This window comes from Brassica rapa, chromosome A09 (assembly GCF_000309985.2).
Source record: "Brassica rapa cultivar Chiifu-401-42 chromosome A09, CAAS_Brap_v3.01, whole genome shotgun sequence".
Classification (NCBI taxonomy): Eukaryota; Viridiplantae; Streptophyta; class Magnoliopsida; order Brassicales; family Brassicaceae; genus Brassica; species Brassica rapa.
In genome coordinates, this window is record NC_024803.2 from 17,736,278 (window position 1) to 17,751,283 (window position 15,006).

Below are 15,006 nucleotides of genomic sequence, written 5' to 3' on the forward strand. Positions count from 1 at the left end.
AATCAAATTAAAAAATTAGTTATATATGATTTAATATAGAAAAATTCACATACAAATAAAAATGATAAATGTAACAAATTTAAATATATTATCCGCGCATAGCGCGGAGAAAGGATCTAGTATTAATAGTGTCTCTACCCGACAACAGACTTTACTCATTTCAACTCTCAACATGTTAAAAAGAAACCAAACACATTCCCATAGGCCATAGCCATATTCTCCATTAAATGAGTTTTTTTTTATCTTCACCAACTGCTTTAATTATTACACTTGTCTCGTTGTAGTTTCCTTCAGCAACAGCTTTTTTTAAACTTATTTTTGTAATTAAAACACAGATACAAAGTATACATAAATTTTGCTGAATTACTAACAGGCTTCAATCGAAAAGGAAAATAGCTACAATAATATACGTAATGGACATGATATGAATTATGTGTTGAATAGAGGCAAACAAAATATCCGTGAAATTTGATTCGATCTATTATTTATTTAGATACTATCTGAATATTGAATATTTGAATTGATTTGATCCGTTATATACATATGTATATAAATTATATATATATTATAATTGTATAATTACTATTTTAAAATGTTTTAGCATAAGTAAATTTGATATAAAAAATTGTTTACTATTAATTTTAGATTTTTTATCATAAGATATTTCAAATCATGATTAAGAAGACAACTAAAAAAACCAAAAATGATTAAGAAGACAAAAAGCTGAGAATTCACGTTGACATGTAGGGGTGGGCACTTTACCCGATATCCGAAGTGGCACCCGAACCCGATCCGAAAAACCCGAACCGAAATCCGAACCGAAGTAGCAAAATACCCGAACGGGTATTGAATTAGGAGAGATTGGATACCCGAACCCGAATGGATAATATCCGAACCCGAATGGATATCCGAAGATAACCGAACATATGTATAATTAACCTTATATTTCTAGTTTACATCTCTCATTTTATATAAAATAATTATATTAATACTACACATACTTTAAGTTCATATGATATATATACAATTCCGGAAAAAATGATTTGCTACTCACTTAAAAAGTATGTCAAGTTTTTTATTTCAAAAATTAACAAAAAGTTACATCCAAAATTTTAAAACAATAACTAAATTAATGCATTTTTAGTTTTAAAATGTTATGTCCAAATCTATTAATCATTTAATCTATTAAAAATAAAAAAGAAGTTAAGTAAAATTTATATTCTTAAATACAAGAAATTTAAGAAATGAAAAATTTAATTTTTTTTTTTTCAAAATCTAAATATCCGAACCCGATCCGAAATAACCGAACCCGAACTAAAAATACCCGAACCCGATCCGAAGTATAGAAATACCCGAACGGGTTCTATACCTCTATACCGAAATACCCGAAAATCCGAAATACCCGACCCGAACCCGAACGGGTACCCGAACGCCCACCCCTATTGACATGGGTCAAGACCCAAGATCAAAGGGGTAATCTCGTCTTTTTGTGGACAGCGCCAACCGATAAAACGAACGGAAGGACAATATGGCATACGTACATACATTTATACACAAACACATATTCACAACAAAAACTTCAAAGCCCCCATTAATCTCTAAAGATAGCATAAGCTTTTAATTTCTAAACAGAGACTGGAAAACCCGGATTCGGATCCGATACCCGAATATGCCGATTGGGTGGGTTAAATCTTTGCATTGCAAATCAAGAGCTTTCGACGACGTCTATCATCACTCCAACAACGGCAAACTCTCGTTGCCAAGTTACAGCTGCAGAAAGTCCGTTAAAGACGTCATCGATACCCGACCCACCCAACAAGGATCCGGTGATAAAAACCTTAAACCCGACGCGAATTTAAGACGTTTACGGTCCTCTCGTCGACCCGAATCAGAATGCAATTCTTCTTACAACCCGACCCGACGAAGCGTATCCGCAAGAGCTTCCACGGAGTCCGCTGCATTGCCCGTTCTGACCGATCTTCCCGATGGTCATCCGTCGAGAAACGTCGTGGAGATTATATTCCAATCTAGCTGGAGCTCCGAAGAATTTCCGGGTCGGGTTGAGATGATTTTTAAAGTCGAAAACGGGTCGAGGGCTGTGACCCGGTTTGAGGAGTACAGAGAGGCTGTGAAACTGCGATCGCGCTCCAACTTTGATTCAGATGACGGCGCGTGCGATGAAGACGCGAGGTGTTCGGCGGATGGGAATGAGATGATGAGGTTTTATCCGTTAGGTCCGATTCCGGGAGGGATTAACGGCGGCGCGTGGGTTTTTCCAGGAGGTAAAGGAGCGGCAGTTTGTACGTTTTCAGGTAGCGGTGAAGCGCATGATAGCACAGGTGGTGGAGGAGGGAGGAGAGCGATGCTGATTTGTCGAGTAATAGCGGGTCGGGTTGCGAAGAAAGGCGAGTTCGGGTCGGATTCAGTTGCGGGTCGAGATGGTGAGTTGATTGTTTTCGATGCACGCGCTGTGTTGCCTTGTTTTCTAATCTTTTTCAGATTGTAAAAAAAGGAATAATTATCGAACTTTGAGAAATAAGTATATATTTTATATTTCGTCCTTATTTCTGATTAATATCCAAATTTGACGCAATTCTTCTGATTTCATCTTTTTATGGTCCAAGCTACAATCTCACGTTTAAGGTTCAGACAGTTTGGCGGGATTTCTGTGATTTGGGAAATTGAACAATTATCACTGATGCATATAAAAAATTTAATTGCTAAAAGTATTCTTTATAAGTGATGTTGGAGTGGATGCATAATCTTACTTACTGTTTTGATTTTTGTTTCTTCGTTTAATAAGTGTTAGTATTAGTATCTTGACTATTTTATATTTTGTCTTTCTTCGTTTAATATCAGTGGAATATGAGCTTCATACAGTCTATAAACCAATCACTAATAAGTGGTCTATAGTTCGTTACCCGCAGATGAGACAACTTACATGCAAATTATATAATCTTATTAATTGTTAGTGGAATTTTGTAAAGAATATACGTCGTTTTGATCCTATTCTGAAGCATATTAATTCAAAAACATTGCAAATATTCGGATCATTAGTCATATTGCTCAAGTGTACAAAGAGTATCCTTATCACATGTTTATCATTATTTTTAAAAAGCAACTATGAGAAATTCGTGAAAAAATTAAAAAAAAAAACAATTTGTTTTTATAATTCTCAGTTTGGTTTATAAATTAAAATTTAATTATAGTCAAGATACTAATACTATATTTGTGAGAAACTGTAAAGAGTTTCTTAATCAATAATGATGTTCTGATAATTTTAATTAAATATTTCAAATTTTAAGAGTGCTGCGGTTTAATCACATGACCAGTTAGAATTTTGTTTTCTTCAATTTGGTATAAAATTACAGATAACATTTTTTTTGGTAAAATACAGAAAACAATTTTATTAAAGCAAAACGTATTGCCTTGAACATCGTCATTAACAATTAATAATTTACAATTTAATCGTTACTTATATTTTTAATCAATCACCATCGTTCTGAGTCAGATAAACATAGATTTGAGTTCCATACAGTGAATGCACTTCAATATTTCTATCAGAATTAGTTATGTATTAATTTCACTTATTTGTTGGTGAGGCTGATTTAGTTTGACTTAAAAAGGCTGAGCAGAAAATATAATCATGAAAATGAAGATTTGGTGGAAGACTAATACACATTATGATGATCTATAATTACAATACTAGTGTAAGTCCTAATAATAGTTCTCCACGTTTTAAAATATTTTTGAGTCCTATGTAATAATTTTTTTTACCACTACATTATATGTAATGAAAGTTTATAAACTGTCCCAGATAAACTTGATCTTTAATTGCAGAAGCATTCGCTTTCAAGCAAAATTTTGTTATTTAAATTGTATTTATCCCTTATGTGTTTACTTTCTCTTGTTTCATATTAAAATCTAAAACCAGCCAATAAATAAATTATCTTAAAGAAACTTATCCTGAACTACCCAAGACAGTAAACAATACTATTACATCATATATACCACGTTCAATGCTGTTGGTATAGCTTTACTTCGACGACTCACCATAGCTCATGGCTCGACGTCAAAAAAAAAAAAAAAAAAAGCTCATGGCTCATGGCTCATGACACATAAATCATACTCTTAAAAATATGAAATTTTTAGAATTTTCACACATATTTAAAAGATATATTAAGTTTTGATTATTAATGTATTTTTTTTTTGTAATTAACTATTTCCAAAAAATTTAACCAATATAATTTCAATAAAAATAATCTCTTTTGAATTTACAATTTACCATTATATAATGTATCGAAAATGCAAAAATTATATTTTCTTGAAACAAATATTTTTTCAAGTGTGAATCTTTCTAAAACGCGGCTAAGATGGCCGATTAAGCGGCGGAGAAGCGTTGTCCGGTGGGTAACCATTGGTTCTAACCTATCTGGCCTAAAATCGAGAATATCAACATAATCCTTTTTTTTTTGTTTTGGTAGTTTGGAATCGAGTGTTTGGTTGTATATCTATTAAAATGGTGTGAAACTGTGTAAGAATCAAAGAAAATCAACAAGAATCAATGAAGAAAAAGCAAAAAGGAACACGAACTCACAACTCGAAGAAAAATATAATTCGTGAAAGCACAAGGATACGAAGAATATGCGGATGTTGTTGCAATTATTTAATATATATATATATATATGAAAAAATAATCCCTGCTTAATTTCCAACCGAACGAGTTGTGGCTAATGGCGGAGTCAGAAATATTTTTCACTAGGGTCAATTTAAAAAAATAATATATATATATATATTTATATATATTTATATTATTGTACATATAATAAATATAAATAAATTAAATTTTACTATTGTAATTGATTTAAAACTTTTGTTTATATACAATAAGATAAATATCATTATTGTTATAAATTTCATAACTTATAGCCATTTTCAGTTAAATATATAAATATGTATATTAATACATATTTTGTATAAAATTTATGATTGTCTCATATTATTTTCCCTTTTTGGAAATACTGATGAGAAAGCAGTATAACGTGTATTAATTGAAGGATCAATTAATAATAAAAAGTGTCAGTCAGAAAATATTGCTAAAATAGTAGGGCTTTGCATGGCAACAATAATTATGTAAAATAATATATCTAGGAATAATTAAAAAATAAGATTCCTTTAAAAAGTATGCAAACTAAGGCATGACAAAAAGCTAGAAAACGCTGTTTGATGAGCCTGCGTCCGATTTGTGAGTTGGTTAGGTAATGGCTGACCAAGCCTAGTGATCCCTAGGTTGCAGCACGTCCGGTCGTTAACTCCTCACGCCATTGCTGCCGTTTCTAGGACCGACCGATGCCTCACCTGCACTGGTACGGTCGCACATTCAACATAGCGTTTGGACTCATGTGTCTTCCAGAACCAGGGGTTTTCGAGCCTGCTGCATACGATTAGCCAGCCTTGCGGCGGCAAAAGGATTAGACGCCCCCCCCCCCCCCCATGCATGGAAGCACCATTTGTTACTATTTGACAATTGATGAAAGAAACACCAAACTTCTCGTGTCCCAACTGGTACTGGTGCACACCCATCTGGTTCAGTAGAATTATTCCAAGTATTTCAGCTGGAACAGTTATGTACGTTTTTGATTTTTTATTTACTCATGATCTGGCCTGGTCGACCCAATCTTGATATTGAAGGATGAGAACTTTTCTTGAAAAACTCCTAAATTGAAGAACCGAACCGGATCCGATCCGAAAAGTAGTATTGAACCCGAACCGAAATTGATTAAATATCCGAATGAGTTCAAAATTTTGGTATCTAAAGAACCAAAACCGAACTCAATCCGAATAGAAGTATTTTGGGCACCGAATGTATCCGAAATAGATTAATATACTTATATATATATATATTAATTATTTACATTTAAAATATAAAAATATCAAAAATATATAAGATATTATAAAATTTTCCAAAAATAATTTCCAAAATAGCTAAACACCAAAAATACTTGAAATGTCTATTGATTCTTTATTCAAATATTTAAGTCAAACTTGCGGCTATCGCAATCCAAGATGCATGGTTAGGGACTGAAATTATTCAGAGTCCAATCTTTGACTTGAACGTTAAAGTGTGCCATCAACAAATAACACACTTCATGTTAAGATGTTAACTACGCATAATGTTAATGTTACTTATCCTCAACATCACGAGTTCTAAACTTGCAAAGGAATCAAAGAAAGTTACAAAAAAAATAAAAATAAAAAATAACTTGCAAAGGAATAGATGGAAACCCTACTCGAACGTCTACTGTACTTGATTGATTTAATTGTTTCAATTGAATTCTGAAAATTATATGCCTCATTTTTGTCTTTCAGTTTATGTTTGAACTTGCACGATCCGAAAATCTTATTAAGCGTTAAAAAGAAACTGCATTTTGGTAAGATAAACGTTGTTGTTAGATCCAAATAATAATATATATATATAGTAGGTATTTCTCATCAAACAATAAGATTAGAGGGACAACCAAACAGATATGAATAAGAGACAGAAGTAAAGCACAAGTAACATTTGTTAAGTTTGAGACTTATATCTCAAGTTTCATTATCTTTTTTGAACCCATTAAAAACCTCATATTTGTCCAAACATGAACCTATAATTTTCTAATTATAATCATTCATATATAATATTTGTTATTCAAAGTGTCCGTATGTATGACATAAGCGTAATATATTGAAATTTTGAGTCTTGAACTGTTTGAACTAAGTTCGATCGAAATGAGTAAAGAAAAACGGAACTCGTTGGTGAGTTAGTTTTAAAGGTGTTTTATTAATCGGTGAATGAAAAAAGTTAAAAATAAAGAAATTTTAATCAAAAAGTAAGCCGGTGCTCGGGGAGCGATAGCTAAGAAAGTACCGTTTTTGAGATTACCGTTTTTGACCCCCCAACAGCCGAGATACCTCGAGAGGAGGGCGACGGACAGGCTGCGACCGTCGATGGAAGGGTCGCCAGTGGAGGTGATCCGGAGAGATCTCGGGGGGGGGTTCCCTTGGGAGATCGAAAAGAAGATGCAGAGAAGGGATTGCTTCGTCCGATCTGCTATTGCTCGGGCGGCGTTTTCGAGGAACTGCCGCCTCTGAGTCCCAAACTAGAGCATCCTTCTGTCGTTGAACATCAATCTTGGAGGAACTAAATGTCCTCTTGGTCTAAGGTTTATAGGGTGAAAGATCTATTGCGAGAGTGTGCAGCCACGTGGGTAACGTTTATCGCCCGAGGGATGGTAAGAGGCCGTGGGCTTCTCCAATAGGGTATTAATGCGTCTATGAGTCGTATTTTTGGAAGGATATGAGGCTCTGGTTACCCATCCCTCGTTTGATAACTTCGTTCTGCTTTCGTCGGGATTTTCCTATCAGTCAGTTTGTGAACGGGTCTTTCTGGATAGCGGTAGCATTGATGGTGATGGCTGCTGAAGCTGATTTCTCACTAAGTGTTCGAGGAACTTAATTTGATGTAGCTTCTGACGAACGATCTTCTCTTCGTGAAAATGAGACCCGACAATAGTATCATCGAGGACCATCTGAACAAGACGGACGACTTGCATCTCTTTTTCTTCCTCGGAAATTCTGACGAGTGCGCTTTTGAGGAGCCACCGAAGGGCGATTCCCAAGTGGTATGGAATCCTGCACCCGGTAGACCAGGCTCGATACGTTCAGCGACTCCGGTTACAGCGGTGAGTTCATCTCCGTTCCCCAGGTTGCGTGTCATCCTTGATTACCGGAACTATTCGGGGTGGAGGCTGCTACTTGGGCCTCTGAACTTGCGGATGAGCGGGCCGTGAAAGTTTTCCGGCTCTTCCTCTTCGTCGGAAGAAATGTCTGGCCCAGCTATAATCACCTGGACGCGCCACCGTTTTTTTTGGCTCCTCCTCCTCGTGTGTGTTGTCGTGATCCCGAGAAATGGCATTGTCATCAGTTGCTTGGGGTTCCTCCAGCGTGGATTTGTCAAGCTGCTTATGGGCTTTCTTCTCTTTGTTCTTACTCCAGCTCTTGATGTTCTTTGGTTTTTTCTTCGGTTGTTCGACTTTCACCGTGCTGGCCTTATATCCCGTGAGTAATGATTCTAGGAAGTGTTTGCATTTCATCGCGTCATGCCTTTCATTTGGTGATAAGTACATAATTCATCTGGCGGGGGGTTTGAGTTTTCTTGTTTGTTGGGTGGTCCCAATGGTTACAGTCCTTCTTGCGGAAGACTACCGCTGATTTGGACAACTCTTCTTCATCTACGATGTAGAGAAAAAAATTCTTTCGATCGGTCTTATCGTTGCTGGAGTGCTGGCGTGGCTCTTGACGAGTGTCTGTGTTTTTAGATGCTGCTTGTTTGGAAGCATTCTGCTTGGTGAGGATTGCTCGGGTATCTTCCTCCATCTTGATTAAGTTGTGGGATTGAGTGATGGCGTCCTGGAGGGAGGATAAAGGGTTCTTATACAGGTCGTCTCGAAACTTCGAGTTGACGTACAACGTGTTCCCCAAGGCGTCCACTGCTATACTGTCAGGGATTCTTACAGCGGAAATGACTATTTAAATTTCTCCATGGAATCGTGCAGGGTTTGGCCGAGGGCCTGAGATCGTTGCCAAAGATCGGAAGCGGTCGCGCCTTGCTGGGTAAACATTATGTAATGTTTAAGGAAAGCGGCGGAGAGGTCGCATAAGCTTTCGACGGAGTTCAGGTTAAAGCTGCTCTATAGAGGCTCTCGATAAATACTGGCAAAAGCCAGCCTCTTTTTCATTATCAGCGAAGTTTGCGCGTCCCATCGCGATGTTGATTGTTTTCATGTGGTCGGTGGGGTCTGTTGCGCCGGAGTAGGACGGGAGGCAAAACTTTTCGACAGATTCGAGCTGTGCCTCACTGATTTGCCGAGAGAATGGAGTTTTGAGCACTGTGGCGAGGACACTGTTGATCTTCGGGGTGGAGTTCGTAACATGATGTATCTTTGAGTGGATATCTTGGAGAGAGAGCTTGAGCTCGGTGATCTGCTCGGTGATCTCGTGAATGATCGCTAGATCTGGGTTGTTAGGGTTTTGTACGACACCGCCGATAGTCTGGTCGGTGTTTCCAACTATTGGTTCTCCTTCATGGGCCGTACGGCAGTGTTGAAGAGCCCTCTCCGGATGGTCGGAGGGTTACTCGTGTGACCGGTAGGAGAAGCGAAGATAGCGGCGAAGGCGGCGAGCTGTTCGTTCGCCGCCTTCTGTACTTCTTTGTGTTGAAGAGATAGGCCATGAAGTCCGTCATGGTTGGTGCGGCGGGAACGGGAACTGGAGTTGGCTCCGGTAGTTCGCCGGAGGTTGAATCTTCGAGAGTTATTCCGATGTAGTTAAGGCTACGCTGTTCTGCCCACGGTGGGCGCCAAGAACTGAATTAGGTCGAAAGACGGAACTCGTCGGTGACCTCATTTTGTGCATTTTGTGCGAACAACACTTGTAGTTATTGTTGAAGCGAGTTGACCTAAAGAATGGAAGATTCTGATTTCTCCCAGCGTGTTTCAGCTTCGGTTATTGGTCGGTTGGGTTTGATTATTATTTCAGTTTAATATGTCATAATGAGAATAGTTTCTAGTGATATTGCATGGTCTTTAACGGAAGTTACGTATGATCCTGCAAATTTTGAAAAGTTAAAAAATGCTAACAATCTGTAAATATTGAACATGAGCGATAATGTACTTAGGAAGGTTAAGCATTCTGAGACTGCCACGGATATGTAATCGCAGCTTAGAAGCTTTACATGTCTTCTTCCCTTTTGAATCATATCTATTTTTTTTTTTGTAAACTAGAATCATATCTATATGCAATTAATGTTCTACAAATTCAAAACTTACGAATCTCGCTATATTAATGTGAATGTTGATCGTAGCAGAAGTGAATAGTTTGAATATGAGTGTCTCTGAAAAATGTGTATGAGATTTTTCCCTACTAGCTTTATTGGGTTTTTCAAATAGCCCAACTGAAAATAAATTTAAAAAATAACAAAAATATTTTTATAGTTTCACAATAATATTTTAATTTTGATCTTTGAAAAAAAAATAGCATTTAAGTCATCAGTTAAGTCATCAGTTTGACCTATGTGGTAGTTTTTCTCTTCGTTTTTAATAAAATATTTTAATTTTTAGTTAATAAAAATAAAATAATAAAAAAATATTAGATAAGAAATCAATTTTTTTTTATATATTTTTTTGTCATCAACTTATACAGATTCATATTGACTCTGTAAACCAAAACATAAAATCTGCATCCATGTGAACGGCGAAATGATCGATCCACTTTTGAGTTTTGCATCTTTGGTACATAAATGATCTATTATCTGAGAAAACTTCCTTTCAAGATCTTGATATATATCTTCTACATAGCTTGCAAAGGCTTGCCATTCTTCTAGTTCCGAAACCATCTTCATCAATTGAGAACAATCCGTTGCAAACGTAATCTGAAACTGTCGTAAGTTTCTCATACATTCCATTGCCCATAGTGGCGATTCCATCTCCGCATAAAGAGGAGAGAGACTAGCCCTAACATTTCTCGCCCCCATCAATCCATCAAAACCCGCTAGAGCACTGAACCAATCTTTTCCAGAAAAAATATCATTCTCTTTCCAAAAACCATCTATGAAACACCATCTTGCTGGTATTGAGGGTAGGGTCGCTGCCTTTATATATGATGGTGTCTTCTGTTTGTCCAATATCTGTGCATCAGCCCAAAGTGTAGAAAAATCAACTTTTTTTTATCAAAACTGATAAATTTGGAAAATTAGAAAAAGTTATGAAAAAATCAGGAAAATATGTACAACATTAAAAATAATTCAAGCAAATATTCAAAAATTGAAAAATTCAAAAAAATTGAATTTTCTTATAAATTTACCATTCAACAAAAGCTTTGAAAATTTACGAAATCTCGTGTTATCTTATTGACGGTGATATATTGAAATTTGTAACCATCACCATTTTTTAAAAAATTTAGCAACTATGTGAAGGTGAGGAGGGTTTATGACATATCAATGGTTTTCAATATACACCTTTTTTTTTGTAAACCATCACTGATTTGCTAGCTTTTAAAAAAAAATATTGATATGTCATGAAAAAGCACCTTCACAAATTTGCTAATTTTTTTTAAAATATCTACATGTGACTACTGTTTTAGACATATCGGTGATCGTGACGAATTTCAATAAATCAGTGTCAATAAGATATCTTAAAAATAGTAAATATCAAAGTTTTTGTTTAATATTAAACATTATAAATTATAAGTTTTTGAAATTTTTGAAATTTCTAATATTTTTAATTCTCAAATTTTAATATTTCCTTGTTTTTTATTTTTTTAATGCATTTTCCTATTTTTTTATCAATTTGTTTTTTCTAAATTTCCGAATTTTATTATTTTTTAAATATTTAATTTTTTTATTTATATTAATTAAAACAATAAAAAAATATTTTTTTCATAAAAAAAGGGAGAAAAACAGTCACATCACCTGATTTTACGTACTACTAAACAATATCGTTAATAATTTTGATATGGCAAACAAGCAAGTTAATTTCAATGTTGAATATGTTATTAAAAATATTTTCATTGTTTACATAATTTAAAATGTTAGTTGTTGAGCTAGAAGATTTAAAATGTAAACTTTTGCTAACTTGATGATTTAGGTTGCGATTTTCCCTTTGTTCTTTCCCTACAATATCATTTATGAGAAAAGTTGCATTCAAATACCAAACTTACTCATTTTTTCCGAAACACACAAACTCTTCATTAATTTAAATATTTTACATAACTTAAATTGGTATCCAAACCCGAACATAAACCGCAAAGATCTGAACCAAAACCAAACCTAAATTTATAAATACCGATAACAGCAAAAACTTTATGGAAAATTCCCACAAATACCACATTCATAGTACCACTTTTCATGTTTACACTAACCACTTTTATTCTCATTTTTAATGAAGGATAAAATACACTTATACCCCTAGGATTGACTAATCTAGACTTATGATTTAGAGTTGAGGGGTGGGGTAGGGTTTTTAGAATGTGAAATTTATGATTCTAATAAATATATTAATAAATACTTAAAAAAATAATTTAAAAATAGTTTCAAACATAATTTTAGATTTTCAAAAAAAAATTTTGAAAAATTTTTTTTTTGAGAAAAGAAGATTCAAAAAAATAATGATAAAAAAGGTTCGAATTTGAAAAAGTATAATTCGAAAACATAAAAAATATTATTATTTTTATTTATGTAAATAATGATATATTATATAGAACAAGGGTATAATAGTCATTTGTCACGTAATGAAAATTGTATTTTTGAAAGTATCCCTTTAGTGGTGGTAAAAAGGGAAATTGCCACAAATAACACATTTATAACACCACTTTTCATGTTTACACTAACCACTTTTATCCTCACTTTTAATGAATGGTAAAAGACAATTATACCTTTAGGGTTAACTAATCTAAATTTAGGGTTTAGAGCTGAGGGGAGGGGTGGGGTGGGATAGGGTTTTTGGAATGTGAAATTTAGGATTCTAATAAATATATAAATAAATACTTAAAAATATATATAAAAAATTTTAAAAATAATTTTAAACATAATTTTCGTTTTTCAAAAAGAAATTTGAAAAAAAAATAAAAACAATTTGAAAAAAAAATTCAAAAAAAAAGTTATAAAAATGTTCGACTTTGAAAAAGTATAATTTGAAAACATAAAAAAAAATTACTTTTTTTTTTTTTTTTTTAATTTCTTTTAATTTTAGTTTTTAATTTTTTAATTTTCTTTATTTTTTTTATTTTTTTATTTAAATAATGATTTATTATATATATAATAATAAGGGCATAAGAATCTTTTGCCACTTAATGAAGAAGGTATTTTTGAAAATGTCTCTTTAGTGGTGCTAAAAATGAAAAGCAATACCTTGAAAGTGGTAAACATGTAATTTCCCCTAATAAAAATGAAAAATGGTATTATGAAAGTGATAAACATGAAATTTTTCCAAAATTTATAGCCCAAATTATACCAAATCTAAAATATATGAACGAGTCTAAAATTTTGATATCTGAAGAATCAGATCTGAATCGAGCCCAAAAATATATCAGATACCTAAAAATACTAAAAACATAATTTATATATTTAAATATATTAATTATTTTATATCTAATATCCATAACATATTCAAAAATACATGTAATTATCCAAAATACTTGAAAATATCAAAAAGTATCCAATATATATATATATATAAGTTGTTATTATCTGTCATTTCATTTCACTTTGATGCAAAGTAAATTTCAGTTGCAGTCTCCATAAATCATTATAAATAATTTTAAAATGTTTATAAATGATTTATCATGTGTTTCTAAAACATAAATGGTTATTACAAGGGAGAATTTTATGTTTACCACTTTCATAGTATATTATTCGTCTTTACTGCCACAAAAATGACATTTTCAAAAATATCTTCTTCATTAAGTGGGAAAAGACTCGTATACACTTTTTTCTTTATATATATAACAAATAATTATTTAAAAAATAAAATTATTTTTTTGACGTTTTCGAGTTATACTTTTTCAAAATTCAAACTTTTTTATAATTTTTTTTTTTCGAATTGTTTTTTTTTTCAAAATTTCTTTTTGAAAATCAAAAATTATGTTTGAAACTATTTTTTAAAATTTTTAATTTTTTTAAGTATTTATTTATATATTTATTAGAATCCTAAATTTCACATTCCAAAAATCCCTACCTCACTCCTCAACTCTAAACCCTAAGTCTTGATTAGTTAACCATAAAGATATAAATATCTTTTACCCTTCATTAAAAGTGATGGTAAAAGTAGTTAGTGTAAACATAAAAAGCGGTACTATAGATGTGGTATTTGTGACAATTTCCTTAATAGTAATGCATTATATATGAATATAATGACATTCTAATGACTTTATAAATGGTTATTATAAGGAAAATTGGGTGAGATAACAAAAAAAAGGGAACTTGCAACAAATACCACATTCATAGTACCAGTTTTTATTTTTACACCAATCATTTTTACCTTCATTTTTAGTGAAGAGTAAAAGACATTTATACTCATAGGTTAACTAATCCAGACTTACGGTTTAGAGTTGAGACGTGGACTAGGGTTTTTGGAATGTGAAATTTAAGATTCTAATAAATATATAAATACAGACTTAAAATAATATAAAAATATTTTCAACCATAATTTTTCGATTTTCAAAAAGAAATTAAAAAAAAATTCAAAAACAAAGTTTATAAAAAAGTTTGAATTTGAAAAAAATATAATTCAAAAACATTAAAAAATTATTTTTTTATTTATTTTAATAAATATTTATTATATATATAGAGAACAATGGTATAAGAATTTTTTGCCACTTAATGAAAAATATATTTTTGAAAATGTCCTTTAATGATATTAAAGATGAATAATAGTAACATGAAAGTGGTAAATATGAAATTCTCTTAAAAAATATATAATTCACTATCTAATCAAAAGCACATTCTTTTTTCTCTTCGTATATCTCTCAACCTTCTCTAGAAAACTAATTTCTCTTTTTTCTTTGGTTATTTCACAAATAAACCATTATTATAGTGCATTAGTTACTTATGATCAAAGTTTCTGATATTTAAAATTTTGATGCCGTTTGAAATTTAAGATCGACTGGCAGCTTGAAAGATTCTTTCCACCGAGATGTTGGATTACAATGGTCTAAGTAATTTTAAGTATGTTGAATTCTCATTTTTTTAGTGTTTAGACTTTTTTTTTTCTTAAGCTGGGCTAAGTCGAGATGTTGTGTTCTCATCTCTTATATAACGAGAGAAAAACATTGTAATAAATGCATTCACACTACAATTGACACGTAGTAACCTCACAATGATTTGATAATAAGTATGCTAACGCGTTTACACTATATTCATAAATGTGTTTATACTATGTATTTTACGTTTTTTGAATATAAAACTCACATACA

General features: G+C 32.6%; 1 protein-coding gene across 1 annotated transcript; it reads left to right on the forward strand.

The window, feature by feature from the left end:
- The first annotated feature begins 1,371 nt into the window (after positions 1 to 1,371).
- Positions 1,372 to 14,272, forward strand: LOC103839888. The gene has a single exon (XM_033280406.1). The coding sequence runs from the start codon at positions 1,670 to 1,672 to the stop codon at positions 2,504 to 2,506; it is 837 nt and encodes a 278-aa protein (XP_033136297.1). The 5' UTR covers positions 1,372 to 1,669; the 3' UTR covers positions 2,507 to 14,272.
- The last annotated feature ends 734 nt before the right edge of the window (positions 14,273 to 15,006 follow it).

Excerpts from the sequence above, each read along its gene's own strand:
- LOC103839888 (XM_033280406.1), top strand. The coding sequence starts at position 1,670 with ATGCCGATTGGGTGGGTTAAATCTTTGCATTGCAAATCAAGAGCTTTC.